Source organism: Colobus angolensis, unplaced genomic scaffold (genome assembly GCF_000951035.1).
Source record: "Colobus angolensis palliatus isolate OR3802 unplaced genomic scaffold, Cang.pa_1.0 Scaffold143, whole genome shotgun sequence".
In the NCBI taxonomy this organism is placed as follows: domain Eukaryota; kingdom Metazoa; phylum Chordata; class Mammalia; order Primates; family Cercopithecidae; genus Colobus; species Colobus angolensis.
In genome coordinates this window covers 3,674,981-3,690,827 of record NW_012114522.1, presented here as the reverse complement: position 1 = coordinate 3,690,827, position 15,847 = coordinate 3,674,981, and the positions used below count along the sequence as shown (strand labels likewise).

The 15,847-nt window shown below is 53.8% G+C and overlaps 1 protein-coding gene across 2 annotated transcripts in view; it reads left to right on the top strand.

Moving 5' to 3' along the window:
* The first annotated feature begins 7,878 nt into the window (after positions 1–7,878).
* Positions 7,879–15,847, top strand: part of WFS1 (Wolfram syndrome 1 (wolframin)) — a 41,177-nt gene continuing 33,208 nt past the window's right edge. The window contains exons 1-2 of one of the 2 annotated variants that reach the window (XM_011935420.1): positions 7,879–8,075; positions 15,300–15,536. In XM_011935420.1, coding sequence (XP_011790810.1) covers positions 15,305–15,536 — 232 coding nt within the window. In that variant the 5' untranslated portion in view covers positions 7,879–8,075; positions 15,300–15,304. The remainder of the gene's footprint in view (positions 8,076–15,299; positions 15,537–15,847) is intronic. The other variant, XM_011935421.1, reaches the window with a different exon arrangement.

Here is a 15,847-nt window from a genome sequence, read left to right as displayed (position 1 = left end):
CCATAAGCTGTGGTCCATCCAGACAATGGAATATTACTCAGCAATAAAGAGAAATGAGTTACCAAGCCATGGAGGAAGCTGAGCTGCATATCACAGAGTGAAGGGAGCCAGGATGAAAAGTCTGCACACTGCACCGTTCCAACTCTGTGACATTCCAGACAGGGCAAAACCATGGAGATTGGGAAAAGATCAGTGGTTAGCCAGGCAGCAGGAGGAAGGGATGAATCAGTGGAGCGTAAAGAGCTTTAGGACAGTGATGCCGCTCTGTCTCATGCTGCAGTGGTGGTCCATGTCATTCTCCATTTTTCCAAACCCACAGAATGCACAATGCCCAGGGTGGACCCCGATGTAAATGCTGCGCTCTGGGAGATAGCAATGTGTCAGTGCAGGTTATCCATTGGAACAGGTGTGGGGGAGGCTTTGCATCGGGAGGGGTGGGGTCTATGGGAACTGTCTGCACTTTCCACTCAGCTTTGCTGGGAACCCCAAACTGCTCTTAGAAATAAGGTCAATTAAAAAGGCGTAGGGGGTGGCTGGGTGTGGGGGCTCACACCTGTACTTCCGGCACTTTGTTGGGGCAGAGAGATATGGGAAGACCACTTGAGCTTAGGAGTTCAAAACCAGCCTGGGCAACACGGCAAAACCCCTTCTCTACAAAAATACACAAAGTAGCTAGATGTGGTGGTGTCTGCCTGTAGTCCCAGCCACTCTGAGGCTGAGGTACGAGGATCACCTGAGCCTGGGAAGTCATAGCTGCAGTGACCCAAGATCATACCACTACACTCAACGGAGTGAGACTCTATCTCAAAAATACTTAGGGGAGTAGGGGGAAGAATAAAGCCAGCACCTCCTCCAGGGAGCCTTCCCTGACTACCGTCACCCACTGCAATTTCTCCCCCTGCCAGGAAGCTGTAGGCTGGCATCACTTCTCTTCCGGCTAGCCCCTCCCCAGAATAACAGTGGCTAGGGTTTCCAGCTTCCGGACATAATAAGCCCCTCCAGGGCAGGTACGGGGCTGTGTGCCTTAGACCCTTCCACATCACACCATGGCACTCAGCGAGACCTGTGAGGGAGCCACACCAGAGACCATTGCCACCCCTTCCTGAATACTGATTACACCTGGTGGCTCATTAAATCCACACAACAACCTGGGAGGTGGGATCGTCCCCAGGCTATAGACCAAGAACCAGAGGCTCTGAGGTTGAGTGCTGTGCCCATGGCCACTCTGGGTCACCTCTTTGGTCCGACGGCCTCCAATCCCTGCGGCAGTGCCACCGCACACTTATCCATCTGTGAAATCCAGCAAGCTCCCCTTCTGCATTTCAGGTAGCAGGTGTTGAACGAATGCCCCTTCCTGCCAACGACTGACATTTGTAAGAGAGACTCAGCGGGAAATGACAGCTGTGTGGTGTGGGCACATTGATGTGCTCAGCAAATGAGGCCCCTGCTGCTGCTGTGTCCTGTGTCCAGTGTCCAGTCCTGGTGACACAGCCCTGGGACCTGAGACCTGTGCCCAGGCCCCATGCTGGCTGCTGTCATGGTCACTCTTCCCTGCATCCAGGGCAGGCTGGGCCCATTTCGAAGGTGAGGGCTTGGGGAGGTGGGGGACCTCACCTGGCACTGCTCAGTGACATAGGGGCATGACTGGGACACAGGCAGGTCTGGGAACAGCGCCTCTCCCCACACAGGGCATTTTCCTTCTGCCTCAAAGTTGCTTTTGCATCCTGGCTTTTTTTTTTTTTTTTTTTAATTCCCCGAATGAAACTTCCCAATGCACTTGGTGACTCATCTGCGGGCTGTTAAGTGGCACTCGCTCTCTGCCTTCAGAGATGAGCACATCACGACTCAGACCCATGGGAGGGCTCAGAGCTACCCGGTGACAACGCAGTATGTGTGTATGCAGGTGGGCGTGCGCACAGGGGTGTGTGTGGAGGTGCTGGCAGGCGTGGGTCTCTGATGTGGCACCAGCCCTGGTGACACAGAGCCGTGTGACCAGCACCAAGCCCCCCACGACACCCCCACCAGCCACAACTCCAGCCACTTGGGCTGTGATTCCAAGGAGACTGCAGAGTGGGCAGGGAACTCAGGTTTATAAAGGGAACATTGGGAAGGAGGGAGAAGGAGTGGCGGGCCCAGGGTGGGATACGAGCAGGGAAGTCGGGGAGAAGGAAGGAGGGGGGTAGGAACCCAGAGGCTCTATGGTACAGCAGCTGCAGGGTATATGATCCTGGGGAGCTTCCATAGCCTCAGACTCTCGGACAGTGAGGGAGGCCACCCCGTGTGTCACACCGTTTTACGAAGATCCACTGGGGTATAACAGCAAAGAGAGCTTCCTACATTAGGCGTGGTCAAGGCCTGGTGGGATCGCCTCAGAAAAGAGGCAGCGGATGGGGCACATGGCCTGAGTGAGCTCCAGACCTTGCTAAATTGCAAAGGCACCCATGTGGCTCCTCTGCTGCACCCCTATCCAGGACTCCCCATAGAATGCAGACGTCTGGTCCAAAGCTGACCTGGGCAGGACAAGCTCTCCAGGTGGCTCTATGTTCACAGCCTGAGCTAAGCACCTCCAGCTTGGAGCACGGCTTCTCCAGCTTGCTTTATTTATTTATTTAGAAACAGGGTCTCACTATGTCGTCCAGGGTGGTCTTGAACTCCTGGGCTCAAGCAATCCTCCTGCCCAAGCCTCCCCAGTAGCTAGGACTACAGTCACATGCCACCACTGGCTCTAACCTTAATGGGCACGCAAATCCCAAGCAAGTCTTATTAAAATGCAAATTCTGACTGAGGAGGTCCATGGTTGGCACGGGATTCTGCATTTGTAACAGGCGTCCAGGTGACTGAGGAATGTTGGATGCTGATGTTGCTGGTCTGGTGGACCCATCACACTATGAACCACCCTGCTTTCTAGTATGGGTCTCAAATGTTCCTGTGTCTCACAGTCCCCCGCCAGGAATCTGCATTGTGGCAAGAACCTGTCACAATGCAGATTCCTGGGCCTGGCTCCCAGGGATGCCGACATGGGTGGTTCTAGGGTTGCGCTGTGCTGGAAGTCCAGTGTGTGGCCGCCATGCCCCAACATGTTCTGTTCTTTTCTTATCTCTTCTCCTTTCTTTTCTTTTCTTTTGAGACAGGGTCTCACTCTGATGCCCAGGCTGGAGTGCAGTGGTGCAATCTTGGCTCACTGCAGCCTCGAACTCCCCAGTTCAAGCAATCCTCTCGCTTCAGCTTCCTGAGTAGCTGGGACCACAGGCACGTGCCATCACGTCTGGCTGATTTTTAAATTCTCTTGTGGAGATGGGTTTTTGCCATGTTGCCTAGGCTGATCTTGAACTTCTGGGTTCAAGCAATCCCTGGGGCTTGGCCTCCTGAAGTGCTGGGATGACAGGTGTGAGCCACCACGCCCAGCCAGCACTACATGTTTTTTTGTTGCTGTTGTTTGTTTGTTTTTTGTGATGAAGTTTCACTCTTGTTGCCCAGGATAGAGTGTGATGGCATGATCTCGGCTCACCGCAACCTCAGCCTCCCCAGTAGTTGGGATTACAGGCATGCGCCACCAAGCCCGGCTAATTTTGTATTTTTAGTAGAGATGGGGTTTCACCATGTTGGTCAGGCTGGTCTTGAACTCCCGATCTCAGGTGATCTACCCACCTAGGCCTCCCAAAGTGCTGGGATTACAGGTGTGAGCCACCATGCCTGTCCCATGTTGTTTTAATCTCATTAACTCAGTGGGCTAAAAACTCATTGCCACAACTGAGTAGCTTAAACCACAGAAATGGATTCTGCCACAGTTCTGGAGGCTGGAAGTCTGAAATCAGTATCACTGGGCAAAAATCAAGGAGAATCTGTTCCCTGCTCTTCCAGAGTCCAGGGACTGCCTGCATCCCTTCACTTGTGGCCACAGAACTCCTATCTTCAATGCCTGCATCTTGGAATCTCTCTCTGCTCCATGTCCACATCAACTTCTCTGTGTGTGGTCAAATCTCTGTCTGCCTCTCTCCTGCAAGGAGATCAGCCAGGCTAATGGCCCCTTCTCAAAATCCTTATTTAATCACATCTGCAAAAATGCTTTTCTAAATAAGGTACCATTCACAGGCTCCAGGAAGTGATCTTGGTGGGGGCCTGGTACCCCAATAGCCTGTAAACCCCCAAACTCTGCTGTCTTTCAGATGATAACTCACCAAGCCTCTGTCTTCATTTCCTTTCAGTACTTGGCATGTAGCCCAATGCCTGGAACAGGTAGGATGTCACTAAACATTTATATTTTTTTATTTTTATTTATTATTATTGTTATTATTATTATTATTATTATTATTGAGACGGAGTATCACTCTGTTGCCCAGGCTGAAGTGCAGTGGTGTGATCTCGGCTCATCACTACTTCTGCTTCCTGGGTTCAAGCGATTCTCTTGCCTCAGCCTCCTGTGTAGCGGGGATTACAGGCATGCGCCATGACGGCCGGCTAATTTTTTTTGTATTTTTAGTAGAGATGGGGTTTCACCACGTTGGCCGGGCTGGTCTCAAACTGCTGACCTCAAGTGATCCACTGACCTTGGCCCACCAAAGGGCTGGGATTACAGGCATGAGCCACCACGCCCGGCCAAAAGTCAGTAAACGTTTGTTGAGTAAATGGAAGTAGGTTTTAAATAGGTGTAGGGAAGGAAGTGGGGCAAGAACTTGAATGCAGAGTCTGAAAATCATGGGCAGACATCAAAGGACTAAACCGTGGAGAGCATATTTGGATGTCAGGTTAAAGAGTTTGGACACTGTGCTGTGGGCAAGAAAGAGCTTGTATGAAGTCCTGTCATAGGTGACTCATTCATCCATCCATTCATTCATTCATTCATTCAACACTCAACAGCAACATGCAGAGCTCAGCTCTTGGGGGAACGAGGACAGGCGTCCTAAAAGAGATAGCATTGAACAGCTGGCTCTTTCTCCCACCAGAGCTGTGTTTTAATGAGTTCTAGTATTTCTAGCAGTTATTGCTTTAAGTGTGTGGCTACTAGATTTTCTGGCTCATTCAGATGCGTGACAATGAAATCTCTGTGGATTGTGCCTGGCACCCTTACATAAATACCACTCTGTTCCTGTGAATGCTTTCCACCACGCATTCTTCCTTATCAATAGTAATTTGCCATTTTGCAAATGTCTGCTGTGAGCTTCTACTTCTCAATATTTTTGGTGTGTTTCTTGTAAATAGCGCTTAACTGGACTTTAGTTTTTGCCCCACTCTTACAGACTTTGGATGGGAAATTCAGCCCATTTGCCTGGGTTATGAAGTCTGGTAGCCATGGCTTTATTTATTTTATCTCATCTTATGTTTACTATCATTAAGCTTATTGTTCTTGCTAGTATTTACTTTTCCCCCTTAATTTTGCTTCCTTACTCTCCCTCCATCCCTCCCCCAACTTCTACCTAGTAATTCAGGAGTTCTACTCTGCTTCTTTCCCGTGAGTTGCTACTTTCCAATTCCTGAGAGTCATAATTAAACCAATCTTCCCCTGCTAATGTATTAAAAGTAAATGGTAACAAATCCCCCCTCTCCACCACCAAAAGGCTTTCCTTCCCCACTCACCAAATCAGATCCTTTTACTTCCCCCTCCTCCCCTCAACCAAATGTGATCTTAAAGTATTCTGACTTCTCCTGATAAGATTCTATTTTCTTTTTTTTTTTTTTTTTCAGTTCCAGGCTAATACAACTTTCTCTTGCAGCATGTAGCTTATATTTTAAGAATCCTTATGTAACATTGCTAGTTACAAAATCACAGGAACATGTGGATTAGCCATACTGTATATTTTGCAAGGGTCATTGCTCAACACCACTTCCTATTCTGAGCGTTTGCTCTATCTTGAAATCTCTACTGTGATTGAACTGTCTCAGTGACAGGGGAACTCTGAATATCTTGCTTTGAAAGGGGACATGGCTGGGGTCCTTTCTCTGTCTTTCCACATTGGATATTTTCTTTCTTTTGTCCAGACAGATGAATCTTGTAGTAGCCATGGTAAGGATCCTTGATCCTATAATCAGAGTCCTCGGACATTGCTCCAAAGTCCCCTAGGAACCACTTCGACTTTCCTCCCCTTAGATGTGACCTGTTCTTTCTGGAACTCTGCAATACCCTCTCTTTTTCCTTGGCATCTGGGATTCCCAGGGACACTTTCTCCTGGCACTCTGCTAACCTCTGTTTCCCCTATAGCTCTTCCTGCAGTACCTGTCCTTTGCGTAATACACCTCCTGGAACTGTCTTTCCAGTCTCTGCTTTTTGTACTGATGATTTTCAAGTGCTTTTCCTCTATATCATACAGCATTTACTCCACATTATCTTCCAGTTTGCTCTTTTGTGCTTACCTTTACTCTTCTCTTTCTGAATTTGCCTGTTGCTTTTTCAGTCTCCAGCTCCGTGGAGTATGTTCCGTGTTGCTGTGTTCTGATGGAGACTCCCTAAGCTGTCTTGCAGATTTTTGTTGCACTTTCTCTCTTCCCTTAGACCTCCACAGGAAGAACTCTTCAATCTATCCTCTTCTCTCTGCTTAAGGAGTCCCTGCAAAGGGTTTGCGAAGTGCGTCAGCCTCTCTGTGATTGTGTGTTCACATTAATATTTATTATTTTCTTAAATGTGCATCAATCTCAAAATGTGAACAGTAATCATCTTTGAGTGATTTTTTTTTCTCCTTTCTACTTTTAGTAATTCTCCAAATTTTCTACAGTTAGTGTATGATAAGGTGTGAAGACATCTTCAAGACTTTGGGCAAATAACTATGTCTGATCCTCAATTTTCACATCAATAAAAATGGGCCCAATGCCACCTGCCTCCTTGGGTTACCAGGGGGGCCCGTGAAAGTTGTGAAAGCACCTAAGCCAACCTGGACAGAGCAGGTGAGGCTCACGGCAGGTTTCCTCCTTCCTCTGTGAGCCTCACAGGGTCACAGGTGAACATTGGGGTTCGAGGGTGGGCAGTGGGGGCAGCTGGAGAATCAAATGAGATGACTGACGTGAACTACGCCGCTTTGACAAAAGTCCTCCAAAGTAGTGTGTTCAGAACTCATCTCCAAAACCATCTGGAATATCTGCTTCCAACATGTTGGTAAGTACTATCTCCGGCAGTCACTCCGAGCCTCAGTTTCTGCTGTGATAACTAGGACAGGCATCTCGGGTTGGCTGTGGGGACCAGAGACAGAGCAGGCAGGGTCTCACATTCCCGAGGGCCTCTCAAGGATAGATTCTCGCTCTCATCTCCAAACCACGCCTCCCAGACAGGAACCAAAGGAGAGGGTCTCCAAACTGCCGGAGCCTTGCTCACTCCCTGGGCTAACACAAACTTTAAAGGAATCCCACAGTCACCGTGTGAAAAGCTTGCTACATTGCATTTGATTCTGTGCACTGAAAGCAGCACTTGGCTGCAGACACACGTTTCAAACAGGCCCCATTTTTCCATCTCTGTTGCTGTTATTAGGGGAGCCCTTAGACGCTCTTGCAGCGCCGGAATAGGCGCTCAAGACGTGTGTTAATATTGCAACAGCAAATGTAACGAATCTGCAGTTGGGGCCGCTGAGACCGGAGTGGTGGATGAAAGGTGGCCGGAGCCCTCTCCACGGGTCCAAACCACCTGTTACAGGAGAAGACAAGGGCCCTCGCTAAGCAACTGGACGTTCTGTGGCCGGGGCGGGGCCGGGGCCGAGTCCGCTCGGAAACTTTCGCTGTGGGCGAGCCAGACCCGCCCTCTGGCCCCTCGGGCCCACAGCGCAGGGGGAGTGCCCGGCAGCAGCTAGGCGAGGCGCACCCTGATTGGCGGAGGTGTGGTGTGATTGGCGGTTGCACCGGCCACTCAGCAGGCCGAGCTGGCGCCGCATCCGGGGGACCGCGTCTGGAGTGGAGGGCGGCCGAAGGCCCCACCCCTTCCCCGCCCCCTCGTGCCGAGGGCCGCGCTAGCCGGCTCTTCAGCAGCCAGTGCAGTTTGCTCCGCCGCGGCAGTGGCTCTCCCGATTTTGCTGTGTTCTGCTGCTCCCGAACAACTTTACTGCCGGCCCAGAGACCCCAGGGCGTCGCGGCGCCGCCTGCAGCCCACTCACCGGCCGGTGAGTACTTCGGAGCTGGGGCCGTGGCGCGGTGGCGCGCAGGAGGCGGGCAAGAGCCCTGAGGCACTGCCCACTTCGGGCCTCAGTTTCCCCTTCCGAGCTGATGGGTGGCTGGTCCCAAAGTCCCGGCAAGGTCCCCAAAGTTGGAGGGCCGCGGATTCCGCCCGCTCTGCAGTGCGCAAGGCGACCCCTGTCCCGGGCCCGAACGGGTCACTAGGGGGGCGCGCCCCGGGCCCCTGCGCGCTGTCGGCTGGAGCCCCGCCACGGGCGGGACAGCAGGCCCGAGAGGCGGAGCGGCCGGTGAGCAGGCCCCCTCCCCGCGCCATCCTCCCGGCCCCCGAGTTGCCCCGTCATGCCCCTCCCCCGCAGTCCCGGGACCCACGGCCGCCCTCGGAGCCCGCCCGGTCGCTAGAACGCGCCTGGAACCCCGTGAGGTGTTGTAGGGGGAAGGGGAGTTCAGTCCCCCAGGGGGACCCGCCCGCCCGAGGGGCAGCTTACGGGTCACTCTGAATCCCCACAGCCCACTTAGGAGCACGTGGCAGTTCCTCTCCCTCTCCGGGTCCCTCAGTAGAGAGTTGAGGGTGTTCAGTGGCAGCCCCTGGACCCTGCCTCGTATGAACTCTACCCTCTGGATCATTAGTGTTTTTATTTGATCAACGAAAACTTTCTGGAGAATCCTGCCCAGCCCTTTTGGATGTGATGGCGCCCTGGCCTCTCACCCACTTAGTAGTTGATGTTATGAATTCCAAGGAAGTCGCATTTGTGCAACCCCCAACCCCCACCACCCAGCTTTAACCCTCTCAGTAGCCATAGGTGGAGAAGTTATAGTCCCCATTTGGCACCCCGGGAAGCTAAGACTCAGCAGGGTTTGGTGCCAGCCCAGGACCACGAAGCTGATCAGGGCAGAGCCTGGTGTGAGGCCTCTGCCCCATCTCTCCAGAAGCAGCCCGGCCTCTCCTCACCTTGGACGATGACCCCTGGCATTTGGCCCAGGGCTTTGCAGTTTGTAAAGGGCCTTCTCTTCTGCCAGCATCCATCACTCAAGGAGCTGTGCCCTGGGTACCCCATGTGCTGGCTGCCCATTATCTGCAGCAGGGTAGGGAGACCACAGGAAGCTCAGAGACCACCTTGGCCACTGTCCCCACCTGTTTACTTCTGTCTCGAAGGGTCTGGGATTCCCACGGAGGCTCCGTTGTATTCAGCCTCTTTTCCCTGCCTGCTCCTTTGTCCTTCTCCCTTCGCAGACACAGGAAAAGTTGGCTGGGAGACCCCATCTCACCTTCTTTCCCAGGATGGAAGAGCATGGAGGGTGTCTCTGACTTAGGCCTGCCCTGCCCGTCCCAGACCAGGGCTGGATGGGCTTCTGGGGCTGGTCACAGAGGGGACCCCAGCTCAGTCTCAACCCCCAGCGATGTCCGCACTGCCAGACCCCAAACACCCATCCATGACGGTGGCAATAAGAATCATAATAGGTCAGGAGCTTTATGGTACATGCTCCCCTCCCCTCCCACGGCCCTACCTCCAGAAGTGATACCACCGCAGCCAGCCAGCCAGCTGCACACCAGACCACCCCCTGTGCCCTTCATTCCTCACTCCCAGTTGGTTCTCTCCTGTCTCTCCTGGCTCCTGAGCCTCACTTGGATGCCTGCCCTGGTTCAGGACCCTTGCCTCTCCCTGAATGGCCCCCAGGCTCCTCCCTGGTCCCGATCCAGGCCTGGCTCCACACAGCCCTGCTGGTTCTTCAGCTGCCACTTCCCTGTCGGCTATCGGGTCAAGTCCGCCTCCTGAGCCAGCATTCCTTCAGGCCCTCAGGGACCCGCCTCGCTGCTCACTCAGCCTCTCCCTCCTGTGTCCTCTCCCCAGCAGTCACCTCCCAGCCACCTGCATGTCCCTGGCCACAAGGCCGGCTCACTGTCCCTCTGCTGCCTCCACTCCTGGGCACACCCCCTGCTAGAATGCCCAGCCACCTCCCACTTTGCCTGGCTCCTGCCTGCTTGTCCAAAAGGCTCAGTTGAGGCCTCCTGCAGGATTTCTGGCCTGCCTCTTCCCACAGTGGAGTGAGGGCCCCCTTCTGTGCCATCTTTGTGAGTATCTGTTTAGGTGTTACCCTTCCCATCTAGATGAAGCTGCTCCAGTGCTGGCCCTGGACGAGACTTCTCTAGGTCAGGGGGTCCAGCACAGTGCCTGGCACAAGATGGACCTACCCTCAGTCCACACGTGCTGCCCATCCAGGCCAGGCCTGGAGCAGGTGCCAGGTGTGTGGTGGGGGCTTGGCCACTATGGCTGTCATGATTGCTGCTTGGGGCAGTCCCAATTCAAATCCCTCTGTGTTCTGTCAGTGTGCCACATTGGATAGAGCTGGAATGTTCCTTGGTTTGGCCCTTAATACTCTGAGCAAAAATAGGTACCTGGGATCCATCAAGGGCTTTGTGCCCTTGTCTTGAGGAGCAGCACTGTGCCAGGGGTCAGGCCATGCCAGAGCAGACATCCCAGGGCCGGGACCTCCTGGGCCTGCTGCCTTAGGGCTTGGTCACAGATGGATTTTAAAATAACATTTGCTTTAATTTCAAAAACGTTACACACTCATTATAGAAAACTAGGGAAATATGTTTAAAAGAAGAATAAAATGAAACCACGCATAATCTTTACCCAGAAACAGCAAGTATCTTTTTTAGGGGGCATTTTCTTCCATTTTTTTTGCAGATACATTTTGTTTTCATCCTAAACAGACTCTTGCTAATATCTTCTCTGGCTAATGCTTTAAATCCTGCCTTAACAGTGTTATGCCGACCTTTTCCTTGTCTCGAAACGTTCATGTACGAGGTCACGTTTACCAGCTGTACAGCACAGCATTGCACCATGTGGAGGGGTGTAGATTTTATAGCCAGCCCCTTTCTGGACAGTGCTGAAAGTGCCATGTGACAGACATTGTGTGTGAGCCCCGAGGGCATCTGCAGTGGCTCCCCTGGCCTGGCATCCTGGAGGCGGAAGCACTGATCAGAGAGCGCGTGAACATCACCTCGGCTTCCCATGGGGGCTGTTTCTGAGGCGCTGGCTTGGGAGGTGGGGTTGCCCCCACAGAGAGAACAGAATGGGGGTGGCCTGGGTGAGGGCCAGAGCCTTTAGGGCAGAAGGCCACGTGTGGTCATTCTGCTGTGGGTCTGAGTGGATGCGTGATCCCTGCAGCCCTCTCCGGGTGGTGGCCTCTCAGCTGAACTCCTTATGTTTGGATGGGATAAAAATACACCGCAGTGCTCATGGGGAAAGAATGCTAGCAACTTTGCTTTTGTGGATCTTACACAGTGATGGCTTCTAAGCCACTGCTGTGGTCACCAGTGGGGAGTTGAGGCTGAGCACCCCACCGTGCAGGTATGGATCTGGGGGTGCAGAGTAGATGTCGCTGGGGACGCCTGGATGCTGGGATCTGGGGGAGGGACTTGCTAAGGTCCCACAGCATTATTGCCTGGATGGTGCTCCTGCCCTAGGCCAGGCTACCTCAGGCTTCTGCCCACATACATGAAGTGCTTAACATAGGCCAGGCAATTCAGCAGGTCTTCTGAGTGGATAAGCTGCAGCCCCTGCCCTCAGGGCTCACAGTGGCTGTCACACTCAGGAGAACTCTGAGAAGGAAGGACCAGACAGCAGCTCCTTCCACCAGGAGAGCTTTTCTGATCTTCATTGTCCTGGGACCAACCATGACCAGGTTTGCTGGATTTGAAATAACAAGCCCTTTGATCCAAACCAGACTGGGCCAACCCTCAGGGAACCTGAAAATTAACCCCCTGTATTCATCCATTCTTACTAACCACAGAATTTCCTTTACACTGTTTTTTTTTTTTTTTTTTTGAGACGGAGTCTTGCTCTGTCGCCTAGGCTGGAGTGCAGTGGCCGGATCTCAGCTCACTGCAAGCTCTGCCTCCCGGGTTTACGCCATTCTCCTGCCTCAGCCTCCCGAGTAGCTGGGACTACAGGCGCCTGCCACCTCGCCCGGCTAGTTTTTTGTAGTTTTTAGTAGAGACGGGGTTTCACCGTGTTAGCCAGGATGGTCTCGATCTCCTGACCTCATGATCCGCCCGTCTCAGCCTCCCAAAGTGCTGGGATTACAGGCTTGAGCCCCCACGCCCGGCCTGTTTTTTTTTTTTTTTCAACTGCAGTGTGACATGGTACATAGGCCAGCTAGAATCTGGTTTCCTGAAATGCCTTTTACGAAGTGTTTTCCAACTGAACATGCCTTTGTTTAGCACCTGGGTGTAATGGCTTAGAGTTTTTTTAAATGCCCAATAGTTTGCTTTCTCTTCCATCATACACATAATCCCCATAGCACCCCTATGTGGGAGGTGCTATCCCCATTTTACATGTAGAGAACCAGACACAGTGAGGTCACGTGGCCACTAGTAAGGGTAACCGACCTCACGCCTTGTTGCTTCCGGCTATAACTTCTAGCAGAGGGAGGGCTCTGATGGAGAGGTGATCACCTGAGTGCTGTATGTTTACCTGAGCAGGTGAGGAAGACAAGGACTCAGGAGAGACATAGCTTGGAAGCTCCCACAAAGGAGGTGTCGTTGGAGCTCTTGACTTGAAGGGTGCTTAGGGTCTAGGCTTGGGGAGGGGGATAGGAAGGCATTCCAGGAAGAGGGCCCTGCGGAAAGGGAAGTGTGGAGGTCAGTGTTTGTGCGCTGATGTTAAAGGGTAGCCAGCGTTTTGCAGTGATTGGGCCCAGGGAGAGAGGATGCAGTGGCAGTCGGATTTCAAAGTCATCGTTTTCAGAAATGAGCTTGCAGAAGCATTAGAAATGGGCAGGTCTGGATTTGATTTTCAGCTCTGGTACCTGGAGCTGTTTGACCTTGAGCAGGTCCCTGCCCTCCCTGCACCTGGGTTCCTGTCTGTGAAGTGGGGTGAGGTTGAAGGAGAAAATATTTCCCCATCTATAACTCTGGGATGACAACAGGACCTACCTTCCGGGGCCATGCGAGGAACTCATGACAACAGGATCTACCTTCCAGGGCCATGCGAGGAACTCATGAGAAAAGACAAGTACCGAGAACAGAGCCATTGGTCTTAATGGCAGAGATGCCCTGGTATAGGTCAGCCCTCAGTAAAGGTGCCCTCCGTCTCTGAGAAAGTGGCACCTGACTTGGGGGCAGTGGGAACCATGGGAGAGAAGGTAGACATGGCCACGTGTCATTTGAAGACCTGACTTTTCACCGTCTCAGGTGGTCCAGTGGCCTGCAGGACCGTGGTTCTGCTTGCCCACAGCGTGTGGGTTCCATGTGCAATCCTGTATTTCTCTGCCACAGCTGACTAAGGGGGCACTTAGGTCTGCACGTGCAGTTAAATGACTGCTTTTATGGAAGGTGCCAGTTCCCGGGAGCTTGGAACTTGGAAACAGGGCAGAGCAGGCTCCCAAGCTTGACCACGCATGGTTTGCACCTGGGGGATGTTTTAAACTGAGGACTCAGTCCCTGTAAGGGAGGACCGTGTGGACTGAAATATGCAGAGTTCTTGAGCGGCACGGATCTGATCTTTAGGACCCATTTGCAGCTGGGAATGGAGCAGAAATTGTTGTGTATGGGAGCCTGGGGCCACTCCTGACTCTTCCAGTCATGGCTGCCCCCAAAAGTGACCTCTGGGCACCTCCTGGAACCCGGCTCCGTACCAAGCACTGGGTGTTCAGAGGTGGCCGGGGGACTCCCTCGTGCCGCCCATGGTGACTGGTCTCACTGGTCCTCACAGTTGCCCCGTCCTCATTTTCAGATGAGGAGGCTGAGGTGCAGAGAGGGATGTGGGCTGCTCAGGACCACACAGCTGGTGGGCACAGAGCCAGGAGCACAGCGCGGCGGCAGCTTGGGGCTGGGAGCGAGATTCTCTGCTTACCAGCCTCTCCCTGCTCTGCCCCTCAGAGGATGGCTGTGGCCCTGAGCTTGGGAGGGTCATTTGGGAATCTGAGGAAAAGTTTCCACTGCCTCACACGGCAGGTACAAGGTCCAACAGCGTCAGGGGTTTGCATCCCACCCCTAACGCCTCTCACCCAGGGCCCCATCCGGGTCCCGGGGCTCGGGATCCTGCAGCGCTTTCAGCTCCGTGTCTGTGGTCCGTGGTTGTCCTTCGTTACAGGGATGGTGGTGTTTTTCCATGTTGCTAAGCAGCGTGTGAGGGCCTCTGTTGAATAAAATAAAGCCCTTGCTCCGGCGTGACACGGGTCACAGGATCTCTGTGCACTCTAGTCTCTTCTGATGCCCCCACCGCACTGCTTAGTTTGCTTTTTACTATGTGTGTTGATTTCTGGGGCATCAGTCGTGTGACTTTGGTGCCACGGCTTGGGCCTGGGGTGGGGGCTGTGGAGCGGCAGATCTGGGTATGAATCCCGGCTCCACCAGCTGGGCTCCCCCACTTCTCTCCCCTGCCCTCTTCTCCCCTCCCCTCTCATATTTACTTAACTTTACTCAGTACCAGTGTCGCAGTTTCCTAGGGCTTCCATAAGAAACTACCGGAAACTTGGTGGCTTAAAACAACAGAGGTTTGTTCTCTGATGGTTCTGGAGGCAGAAGTCTGAAGTCAAGGTGCGAGGAGGGTGGGTCCCTCCCGGAGGCTCTGAGGGAGGCTCAGTTCCTCGCCTCTGTCCAGCTTCTGGCAGTGGCCAGTGGTCCTCCTGCTCCTTGCCCGCTGTCGCCCCTCTCCACGTGGCTCTGTTATCCTCCTCTTCCTATAGGCCACCAGCTATTGGAGCCAGGGCTTCCCTACTCCAGGCTGATCTCATTTGAAGATCCTTAAGTATGTCTTCAAAGACCTGTTTTTCCAACTAAGTGCATGTTCACAGACGGTGGTGGACACATGATGTGGGGCCCAATTCAGCCCCCTGCAGCCGGGCTCCACACGGGTGGGCTCTGGGTGTTGTATCATCATCCCCGTTTCTTGGATGAGGGAAGGTCAGGGCTGTGTGGCTCGTGCCCGGTGAGGCAAGGACTCCAGGCCTCGGCACTTGCCGGTCTGAGACTGTAAGTGCCGTACCATCCGTAGAGTCACATGGGTGAGTGTCCTCCCGCGGTTTCCTCCCTGGAAGCAGGGCTGGCCCATGGGGGCTGTGCTGAGTGTTCGCGAGATCCTGTATGGAGTGTCTGGCAGCTCCCGCCTGCCTCCCTCTGCTTTTCCATCTCCAGCAGACACTTAAGTGCCAGAGCGGGCTCTGCCGGTGCTGGGTGGGCCTGACCCTGACTTTTCTTCCAGGCAGGATGGACTCTGACGCTGCTCCACTGGGCCCCTCCTGCCCACAGCCCCCGTCAGCACTGCAGCCCCAGGCGCGTTCCCGACTCAATGCCACAGCCTCGTTGGAGCAGGAGAGGAGCGAAAGGCCCCGAGCCCCCGGACCCCAGGCTGGCCCTGGCCCTGGTGGTAGAGACGTAGCAGCCCCCGCTGAGCCCCAGGCCCAGCACACCAGGAGCCGGGAGAGAGCAGACGGCACCGGTAAGGGGGCAGGCTGGGAAGCCCAGGCTGGGGCTGTTCAGGGATAGCTGGGTGGGAACAGGGTCCAGCCACCCCTGGAAGGTCCCCCCGCCAGGTCCCCTGCAATTCAACATTGTGCAGCTCCCATGCTGTGCACAGGCATCCGTCCGTTGGGGCCACCCACCTCCTCAGAGCCTTGCACCTGTCACCTGTGTGGCACCCACTCGAAGTGGTGCTGGTGCCCCCACCCCTCTGCAGTCCTTCTCTTCCCAGGGCCTCTGCATCACTTCACAGCTTCTGTTTGCAACAGCATCCAAACGTGTGGAGTAAAT